At 32.2% G+C, this 12,066-nt stretch overlaps 1 protein-coding gene across 1 annotated transcript in view; it reads right to left on the reverse strand.

Moving 5' to 3' along the window:
- Window positions 1–10,716, reverse strand: part of LOC145259659 (collagen alpha-4(VI) chain-like) — a 48,919-nt gene extending 38,203 nt beyond the window's left edge. The window contains exons 1-3 of the mRNA XM_080117316.1: window positions 10,433–10,716; window positions 3,590–3,620; window positions 1,768–1,919 (exon numbers count right to left, since the gene is read on the reverse strand). Coding sequence (XP_079973442.1) covers window positions 1,768–1,919; window positions 3,590–3,620; window positions 10,433–10,477 — 228 coding nt within the window. The 5' untranslated portion in view covers window positions 10,478–10,716. The remainder of the gene's footprint in view (window positions 1–1,767; window positions 1,920–3,589; window positions 3,621–10,432) is intronic.
- Window positions 10,717–12,066: the final 1,350 nt, after the last annotated feature.

Below are 12,066 nucleotides of genomic sequence, written 5' to 3' on the forward strand. Positions count from 1 at the left end.
CCTCCCCCACAAGTGTATTTTTTACGTTTGCGAAAATATATGCACATATCACATGGGCTTTTCAGTAATCCAAAAACTTTTTAAAAAGCCTAACAAAACAAACCTAATAGTTAAATATTTAGAGATAAAAAAAATACGAAATCTGAACTTTTAATTGTTATCGGAATCGGAAATTTAGAACAGAATCGGTAGTTGGTATCGGAATCAGAAAAAAAAAACATTAGAATCGTCCCATCTTAATAAATACCAAAGAAAATATAAAATCAATAAAGCATTATCGATCGATAAAAGTTTCGTAGATCGTGATTTTCAACGCCGAATTCAAGCTTTACTAGTACTTTATGTAGTTTGAAGGCAAAGTTGAAAGTGTTTGAAAGGTGCGAACCCCAATGGTATGAGATGATTTAATATGTATCTTAGTAAATTAATATATATATTGCCTTTTACCTCAGTAATCGAGCACTCTGACTATTAAACTTAAAACATGTTCATATAATATATATATATGTGTGTGTGGGTGTGCGTGTGTATAAAGAAAAGTTTATATATATATATATATATATATATATATATATATATATATATATATATATATTCATCCCAAACAGGGCACAGTGTCACTTTGATATAGGGGGCTATTATTAGGGGCATAAATTACAAGGATACGATGTAGAGAGTTGAGCAGCAAGATACCTGTTCACATTACACTTGAACTTCTACATGACAGTACAGTTGGGGAAGCAGTAACCCGGAAGGGAATTCGAGTGTCTAGCGGTTCTGGGGAAGAAACTATTAGAGCAAAATTCTTTCTTACATCGAGGTGGGACTTTGCTGCTTGTCGGGTTTATCGGAGGTATATACGTTGATATTAATAGTGTGCGACTCTCAGAAATCAACCCCTGTCATGGACGTGTGTTAGAAGCAGAGGCGCCTGATTGAATTCCTAGCAAAAGTGCATTGAGAATGCTGATGACTATGTAGAAAAATAAATTCCAGAGTAAAAAGGTCGCTCGTTTAGATAGTCATTTATATATTTTAAATGCGAACACTTATATATATATATATATATATATATATATAACTACTTCATTTACTCACACAAATTTAATATACGAAAGTATAGATTTATGCGTAAACTTTAAGTATTTACTTCAAAAGTGCTCAATATGTAGGTAGAGCTAGTTAGTAATTTATAAAATATATATGGCGATTAAGCTACACTGAATATTCTGCGTTTCATCCACTGTAGGATTCGTCAGCGAATGAAACGCAGAATATTCAGTGTAGCTTAATCGCCATATATATTTTATAAATTACTAACTATATATATATATATATATATATATATATATATATATATATATATATATATATATATATATTAGCTCGTGTCATTCAACACGATAGAGTTATTCTTTTTTATGATGTATCTGGATATCTTTTCGATTCGCCGAGCGGCCTTTTTTATTTCAACCGGCATGTTGTATAAACTGGCGCCAAACACATGCCGGCTGAAATAAAAAGAAGACCGCTCGGCGATTGAAAAAATATCTAGAAAAATAGGAAAAAAGAATAACTCTGTCGTGTACGATCAGACGTGCTTGAATAATGACTTGATGCCAATATATATATATATATATATATATATATATATATATATATATATATATATATATATATATATTCAGTATTATTCTTAAAGCATGTAGTTTCCCTTGTTTTCTTTTCAATAATCATCTGTAACCAAAACTTAGAAATTTTACTTACCTGCTGAGGACCCAATCCAATGTCGGTTTGGTTAACCACATATGAGACGAAATCTAATTGTTTTTGGAAGTGTGGTCCCCAAATACTGGATGAAGAATCCAAGAGGAACACGATGTCTGCCGGGATCCCTGTACAATTTAATTTGGGTCGTACTGAAAAAATATAATAAAAACAAAAAAATTAAATAAGTAAATATATGTTTTAAAATGTATCTAGAACGATGTTGCTAAATTATACGAAAATAAAACAATGAATTATACGTTGAATATCTTCGACATGTCGTTTTTTTAGTCTACTCTTTTGAAATGTATACGTCAGTTAACGATTTTATTGTTTTAATATATATATATATATATATATATATATATATATACACACACGTAAAAGTATTTAAATAAATATTTAAATGATAAATTAATTATAAATAATACGTCCCAAAAATGTGGAGCGACTAGAATACCAACAAAGGGCAGGTAACCTCTTCCTTTAAAGCACTTAAGGAGTGAAAAAATAGCACAGAATCGCTTATCAAAAAATAAATCAATAATCCTATATATATATATATAGGATTGTTGATTTATTTATATATATATGTGTGTGTGTGTGTGTGTGTGTGTGTGTGTGTGTGTGTGTGTGTGTGTGTGTGTGTGTGTGTGTGTGTGTGTGTGACTGGAGAGGAGGAAGCATATGTCTGCTGATATATAACAGAATCTTTAATTATAATAGTGAGTTTTCAAAAGGTGGTGTTGATAGCATTTTTCACCATGAATAATTAATTTTTTAATTTTATTCTTTTATCTTCATGGTACGTTTGGCAGCAATTTATGGGGAATCAATTTTTTATCTGCATTATCAGAATGATTGTCCTAAAAATGCATACATTGTATAGTGATATCACTGGACACTTGCAAAAATAATATTTCGAAAAGAACGGAAAATATTTCAACGAACATAAATGAACGATGCACATGAAAAAAAAAAGCCGGAAAACACACCGACCTGTAACGTGGCCGTTACTTTTTAATCATGCCGTTACATTTCAAACCTCTCGGGCCCACTCGTTGTGTGGTACAGTAGCAAAGGAACAGACAAATAAAAAAGTGTTTTTAGTGTAAATGAACTGCATTTATTCGTGGTTCTTCTAAAAAAACGCATTTCATTATCTTTCAAAAGTCTTTTCCTACATACATGTGTTTTACAACGCTGTGCCATATAACATCTGTTTTTCAAAAGTCTCTACCCCCGCCACCTGACGCCGACCTTAACCAGCGCTTTCTCGCCCTCGACTTCATACGCCCATCTTCCCCGATAAACACTTTGCTTCTCTTGCTCGACTACGTGCTGTCCTTTTTCTTTTTTCTCTCTCTTTCTTCTTCCCGTGACGTCATCACGTGCTTAATTAACTTGCTTGATTTGCATATGTTCTAAGACGGCTACTGCTGCTATTATTTTCGCTAGCCACCTATACTACTGCTCATGATTATTTTTCACACGCGTCCATGCACGCTATGTTACCATAAGAGCGCACCGCTTCGTTACAGGTGGAAACCGTGAACGTTTATGAAAACAATAATCTGTACACAGATCAATGAAAGCAAATTGTTATCTTACCAAGAGATATCGGTATTCAGGGGTTCATACCATTTCACGAATATATCAGGCACGTTTGTCATTGTAATATACTCCATAAGATTTAAACTCGATGTACATATGCCACCGACCACGGTATTTGTCAGGATCACGCCCGCTCCAAATTAGAATATCATATTAATCTATTAATCAATGTAGTATATAAGTATAACAATTAAAATGGATTACTTACTTGCAAAGCCGTTGGTCTGGTTTATAATTATCTGCAAAAATAAAATAAATAAAAATAAACAAATAATAATGGTAAGCAGCTGTTACGATAACGTAAATTCATTTGCAATGGTTATCGAAAGAGGTGGATTGTACTGAAAACCTGGGGAGACTTGTCACTCAGACTCCAGAGAATGCAACAAAGAGAAATCTTTGATAATGGTATCTGTGACTACTACTACTACTACCACTACTACTACTACTACTACTACTAATAATAATAATAATAATAATAATAATAATCGTGAAATACATTCTTCAGCTGCCTCAAAACAGATCTTTAGTGATGCACTGTCCTCGTTGCTAATTTGGGGTTTCGCATCATATCGGCTCAGACAGCAACGCCGACATGACTTCGGACGTGCCAGGTCGCCTGAAAGCTATCAGCTACGTGTGCCGACATTGCAAAAACAATCGTGTTCTGACAATCTTCGGCTTCTTTTTTTAATGATAAGAATCAGTCAATAAGAAGAAAAAGTCCTGCCAGATCGTAGATTTCGCCGTTTCAGCAGACCACAGAGTGAAGATCAAGGAGACAAAGAAAAGTAGCCAATACACGGAATTATACAGAGAGTGTAAAGGGATATGGAAGATGGAGAAAGTCAAGATAACACCAGTAGGAGAACTAGGAACAATACCGAAACACTTTGAAAATAAAATGGGGAAGTTGGAATCAGAGGGATAGCTGAGAAGATACAATGGATAACAATAATGAAATCTGCTGAAATATTAAGGAAAGCCCTTGAATGCGAAAACTAAGACACATATGCTACAGGCGCAACCCTTACATATAAAAGCTGCTACAGATGTAAAATATAAAGAAACACCACATGGAATCATGAAAACTGTAACTGTATAATTGTAAGTTGATGATAACTTGTGCAAAAAAACCTCTAATACAAAATAATATCGGTATGATGCATCAAGGGGGATGGAAAGGGAGGAGAGGAAGAAACATCCAAACATTTACTGGTAAATCACTAGAGCCAATAATAATAATAATAATAATAATAATAATAATAATAATAATAATAATAAACTCTCAGAAACTGAGGATGAGGATTGCTAAGTTGTGGAATAAGAAAACTTCCATTGTGCCAATCATCATAGATGCACTTTGCTCAATTCCACATGATCTTGAGAAAGAGATGTGAAATTGACGAACATAATAATAATAATAATAATAATAATAATAATAATAATAATAATAATAATAATAATAATAATAATAATAATAATGGGAACAAGAAGAAGGCGAAGAAGAAGAAATTGGAATAAAAAGATGCGATTGTCACCATACAACGCACAGCAATCCCGAAAACAACAAAACTTTAACTAACATCCTTGAGTGCAGAAACCAGTCCACATAATCGACGAACGCCAACTAGCGACATGTAAGTTGTTTTGCAGTCCACTCATAGCATTTTCCTTCATCCAAGTGAAAGTCTCGTAACCTTTATCCTCGAGTGGATTTTGGCCTTGGTTACCGATGACTCATTAGTAGAGCTATGACAAGACAATATTCTTTTCATTATTTTAACTCTCGAGTATATATCAATTAGTATCTTATATGCTTTTAGATATAGTAATGTTGTTCTCATTTGATTAACTGTGTCTAACTGTGCCGTATATATACTCGAGAGTCGAAACAATGATAAGAATTTTCTCGTGCCATAGCCCTACTTATTAGTATATAAAAAATTAGACTGCTTAATAGAATAGGGTATTACAAGTAGACTATAGTTAAATTAAATACACGTTGGTAGATCACCTAGCAAAAATAGAAACATGCATGTAGACGCTCACTAAATTTGCAACGAAACATTTGTACATACGCATGCGCAATAGTTGGATCCTTAAGCGTTTGAAACTAAAACGTGAGGAAAAATAATCTGGAAAATCCCCAAGAACAAATTAAACTGAAAGAAATTGCGAAAATTGTCTTGACTAACGCAGCTAATATTCTGAGGCACGCACTCGGCATTTAAACCTGATATTTGCTGAGCGATCTTTCTATTTTTATATGTGAATAATGTGGTGCGTCTAGAATAATCCAATTCGTTTGGTTAATCAGACGAGATGCTTTACACATTTCTAAATAGTGAACAAGTCTGGATGACATATCAGGAATCATTTCATTGCCTTAGTTTATTTGTTTTATGTTGTTCTGTTTCTTTTCTTTTTTTATTATTATTTTGTTGTTATTGTTGTTGTTAGTTTTTGTTTTGTTTTGTTTTTTTTTACTCTTTTTCGCCATAAACAGAGCATATTGCCACTTGAAATATAAGGAGACATTGTGGGGAGTTGAGCAATAAGATATCCCTTCGCATTACATTAGTACACTCAGAAAAGCAGGAAACGGGGAGGGGATACCTATTTCATCTCCTTGGTTTACTGTTTTTGTTTTGTTTCAAAATGATTGTATTGTATTACTTGCTTAAATAAAAGTGAGCTGTTTTGTTGGTAATATAGGTGTGATAAATTAAATAAATTTTAGTATATATATATATATATATATATATATATATATATATATATATATATATATATATATGAGAGAGAGAGGGGTCACAAAATATCAATGCCCGGAAGCCACTCGAGGATAAAGGTTAATGAGTTACAGTCGTCAATAGGACAATATCGTAGCAATCGTTAGTAGTGGAAATTTGGTAAATTGGATTACTTAAGCGGACGGCTAATCGAGAATTTGTTTACGTTGGACTTGAAGACAACCATATTGTAGTCGGCTGGAAAGCAGGCAAACGGAAGAGAGCTCCACAGGCGTGCAGTTCTAAGAAAGAAGCTTTGTCATGGAATCTACGTTTAGGTTTAGGCACTGATAAGGAGTGGGTGAGGATTATTGATAGTGGTTTCAGATAGACGAGTGCTTTTCGTGAAAGTTTGGCGAGAAAGGAGCATATATTAGAGCTCAGACGAGAACTTACCATGAAAATAACGATAAAGCAGAGGCAGGCTCGCAACGTCTCTTCTATGCAGGGAAGAGAAAGGGGCATCACCCACTAGACTACGAAATCTATTTTCAACTCTGTCAAGAAAGTTGAGTTGTTTTCTCTCTTTGACATTGATATTAAAAGCTAACTTTTTTTCTTTTGCTTTGTGTTTTGTGTTTTTGTTTTTTCGACCCAAAAGGAGACTATGTTGGGAGTTACGGAGTGGGGTGTGTGTTCACATTTAAACTTCTGCGTGTTAGGAACAGGAAACGGGTAGGGAATGCCAAGGTCTTGCAGTCCGCAGAGAAGAAACTCATAGTGTAAAAAGCTTCCAGGCATCTAGGTGTCTCAGCAGTGAATGGGTGAGATTTTGCTGCTTGTCAGATTAGTCGGGAGAATGTAGAACGATTGGGCACAAGTGCCATATTAATTGCACATACCCAATGTTGCCCGAGATGAAGTGAAGTCATTTTTTATTCTTATGCGTTTATAAAACTTCTACAGAAAATGAAATCAAAGTGGAGTTGTAAGAGTGACAACTTTAATAAATTTTTTACTTATAATACGAGTCATTTCCTTCGTTAATATTTTGGTGATTAATTAAAAACGTTTCAAATTATTATAAAACATATAGTAGCAAATTCAGTAATTATGTTGGCAATAACACAGTTCACAATCTATATATCTATAAAAGTGAAATTGTGTGTGTCTGTGTGTGTACATTTCCCTACCAAACTACTCTGTCAATTTTCAGTCTATAGATTCGATATTTGACATAAGGGGTATTGAGATTTTGGAAAATCTTTTTAATCGGTTTCCGGCAAGAAATTTGGCTGTCAAGGGGTTATGGTTTAACGATATTACCTTTCAAAACTCTACCAAACTCCTCCGACAATTTTGAGTCTAAACACTTAAAATTTTAGATGTAGGTGACTTGGACATGGATCAAACTTTTTAATTTTATTTGAGCTAAAAACAATAAATATTAAAGGGTCCAAATTGGGATCAAAGTTTTAAAAAGTTTGGATCTCTGCGGTCTCTATCAAATTACTGGCCTAAACATTTGAAATTTTATATAAAGTGTATTTAGGCATAGGGCAAGCTTTTTAATCGGTTTTGGGTTGAAAATTTGACGGCCAAGGAATTACAGTTCAAAAGATTTTACCTTTGCTGTCTAGCAAACTATTCAGCCAATTTTAGGTTTAAGCATTTGAAATTTTACTTAAAGGGTATTCAGACATGCAGCAAGCTTTTTAATCAGTTTTTGGGCGAAAATTGTGCTGCAAAGAGGTCAAAGTTGAAAAGGCTGACTTTTAAAGACTGTACCAAAATCCTCCGCCAATTTTGGGTCTAAATATTTAAAATTTTAGATGTAGGTTACCTGGGCATTAATCAAACTTTATAATATATATATATATATATATACATATGCACATAAAGTTATGAACAGTATATAGGGCCCAAGCAAAGCCGGTCTGAACTGCTAGTAAATAAATAAAAACTGACTTTAGAAGCAAAGTTTGGTTTGTCTATTTGAGTTTTACGTTGAAAACTGGAGAGATATCTTTATATGTTAAATGCCTGTATTCTACAAAAATATTGACTACTTAAAAACTATAAAAAAGAGGTATATATAAAGAGAAAATAAGATAAGAAAATTACAAATGAATACCACCAAGCATTAATTCATAATAAACTGTTAAGATATAGTTATGCAAACTAGACATACAAATAATTGTGTTTGAATCTTTTCTTTCTACTATATCGACAATATTTCAAAAGAACTGTGTTGTATTCCTTGCTTAAATAAAAGCGAGCAGTTGTGTTGATAATATAGGTGCGATAAATTAAAGGGACTTGTTTTCTCGCTCTGACATTGATATTAGAAACCAAATTTTTCCATTAAAAAATTATTAAAACGAACTTATTAATACATTCAGCCATGGATATGCGAGCGACTACTATATGAAGGTTAATTAATTTGGAAAATGAGCGTTAATTAATTACTTATTCATTTTTATTGTTTCTTATTAGATAATTGATTCTATTTCACTAGAAGGCTGAATCCTATTTATGCATAGTTTCTACATTCTACATAATTGCGTAGAATTTAAGATGAAAACAGAAGTTTACATCTTACATTCTAGGAAACACGAGGACATTATATATATATATATATATATATATATATATATATATATATATATATATATATATATATATGCGTGTGTGTGTGTGTGTGTGTGTGTGTATCTGTGGAAATATATTTTATTTCCTTATAATATTTAAGAAGCTCAATATAATTACAGAGCAATATAGTGAACGAATGACAAAAGTCTATATTCAAAAGTTCCTAATGTTGACCATCTTGTAATTTCTTCCTTTAATTCAGTTAATATTTAAAATTCTTGACTGTATCTGTTTTGTAGCGCAACATCAATCGTAGCGCAAAATCAATTACTAAATTATTACATCAATTAGTGAATCTATTTGGCCCTTAACTCATCAGAAGAAAAAGCAACAATAAATCCATCAAAAGAAAATAAAGTTTGTTTTAACATGGATAACATCCGAAAATTGAGAGAGAAACTGTAAATACCTTATAATATGTTTCCATTACGCCATTTTGAATTTGAAAATATTTTCAGATTTTAATCATGTCAAAACGAACTTTATTTCTGTGGAATTCTGTTCTCAAGCATGTGAGAAAGAATAGCCTAATAAACCATATCCCTAAAAAATCATAATATATATATATACAGGGTCTATACAAACGTGTGCAATAGTGTGTTAGCAATGATCGGCAAAATTTTGCCGATTTAATATGCAAGACTGTGTGAAATATGATGACATTCTACGTACATTACACTTTTTTTTAAATATTTTCTTGATTTAATTGGGTTTCTTTTTGTTTTGTTTTTTTGACCAACATATATGTCAGATAATTTGGAGACACAATATATATATATATATATATATATATATATATATATATATATACATATATATGTGTATATGTGTGTATGTATGCATGTATGTATGTATGTATGTATATGTACATACATATATATATACATGTGTATATATATATATATAGTAAATATATACATAACCAGAGTGTCCATAAAGTCCGTGTGCAATTTTAAAATGAATTGTTCCAAAATCAAATCCTTTTTATATGTTATTTCTATTGCAATCACAAATACAATTATAAATATTTTAAGGCGCACACGGACTTTATGGATACCCTGTATATGTACATACATATATATGATATAGATATAGATATAGATATATGGATATATTCAGGGTGTCTCAAAATGAGATCATATTTTCTTGATTTAATTGTTTTGTTTTTTGTTTTTTTTGTCTTTTTTCGGACCAACAAATGCGTTAGATCATTTTCAGACACCCTGTATATATATATATATATATATATATATATATATATATATATATGTGTGTGTGTGTGTGTGTGTGTGTGTGTGTGTGTGTGTGTGTGTGTGTGTGTGTGTGTGTGTGTACAGAACTTTTTAAGATTCTGTACATATATATGTACATAAATATATATGTATGTACATATATATGTATATATGTACATGCATATATGTACATGCGTGTATAAATATACATATATGGAATTATATATATATATATATATATATATATATATATATATATATATATATATATATATATATAGTATAATAAATAACCCTGTAATATAGGAGAGGAAGAACTGCTAGTGCCTTAATTTTCAAAGGTGCAGATAAGTATTAAAAAGAAAAGATAAAAAATAGTTGAAAGTAAAAAAGAAAAGAAAAAAGAAAGATAACAATGAAAAATTTACATACCAACAGAAACCCTGTAAATAATGCGCTGTACAATGTCGATTTCATGGTGGCGTAATTCGCTTCTTTTCACTATGTGTTCGTTTCGTGATGAAAACAAGCTGCTCTTTAAGAATCACTTCGATGATCTCTCAACAAGTCAAAAGTCGTGTCTTATGATTCGACCAGAGATCGATTCGTTATATATATACATATTGCTAGAGTTAAGAATTCAGCCCGGAACCTGATTTAGGAATGTGCAAATTATCTTACGTGTGGGATTGTCCTTGTGGGCGACAATTATGTATCTTTGTTTCTTTATCTTTTTCTGAATGGGCGACCCCGCGTGTACAGTGGGTGAATCACGTCATCGCATTTCAGTCATTCTCAAAACGAAAGTATATGAATGGTACTATTTTCTATAAAATGGTTGTAGCATGTTCCTTATATGGTATTATACAAACTTAGACGTAAAATGCAATTTGCACATTGGTTTATGAGAAGGAAACCAGTTAAAAGTCGTTCCCAAGATTCAATAAAAGAAAATTATTGTCAACTTTCCCATTCCCGCCTCTCTCTCTCTCTCTCTCTCTCTCTCTCTCTCTCTCTCTCTCTCTCTCTCTCTCTCCGTATTTTTATACATAATGTCTTGCATTAAATTTTAAAATGTAAAAGTCAAGTATCATGCTTCAATTGTGCTCTAACTAGAAACATTCATTTCGAACGCACCCATGTCATATCAAAGGACATACTGTTGATTTTTTTATGCCTGTCCTTACTGCTTGTGCGGTGATAATGTCTTAAATTTAAGTTTAAAATGAAAATGTCAAGTCTCATGGTGCAGTGGTGCTTTAAATCAAAGCATTTATTTCGAACGTGCCCCTGTCATAGCAAAGACCTTACTGTTGATTTCATATGCCTGTCCTTACTGCTTGTGCGGTGATAAAACTTCTCAAATAAACTTGTGATGCTAGTTTGTATAAGATGTTAATTTTGGTCCAAATCATCCGTTCTTTCTTTCATCAGACTATTTCGATTATCAGACATGGATACTTATCGAAGGTATTCAGATACAAAACGCATTTAATAACACTGCCAGATACATAAAGTGCATTTGTGTACAATTTTATAAATATCGGTATGACCGTTTCGGGGTACATAGAAAACGACCACATTCACATACACGGATATACACACACACACACACACACACACACACACACATATATATATATATATATATATATATATATATATATATATATATATATATATATATAGTAGTGTATGTGGATGACTATAATGCCCCCTATCTTGGGTTGAGCATATTTGGAAGTGACATACAAATTACAATTAGCGAATGAAGCGATGCTCTTTGTGTAAACAAATTGAGCTTAGGTATTTGGACAATGTCAAAACATTGTTAATTCACTGCCTGCATAGCAGCAGCCGTATAGCACAATGGTTAGAAGCTCAGACTGCCGTTTGGGCAATCAGGTTTCGATCCTGGCTTAAATTTGTTGCTTGTCTAGCCACACTGATGAGCTGTAAAACAGCGAAACAGTACTGTATGTGGATGACTATATATATATATATATATATATATATATATATATATATATATATATATATATATAGTAAGTTATAAAATATATATG

This window comes from Euprymna scolopes, chromosome 35 (genome assembly GCF_053919585.1).
Source record: "Euprymna scolopes isolate OS-2025 chromosome 35, ASM5391958v1, whole genome shotgun sequence".
Classification (NCBI taxonomy): Eukaryota; Metazoa; Mollusca; class Cephalopoda; order Sepiida; family Sepiolidae; genus Euprymna; species Euprymna scolopes.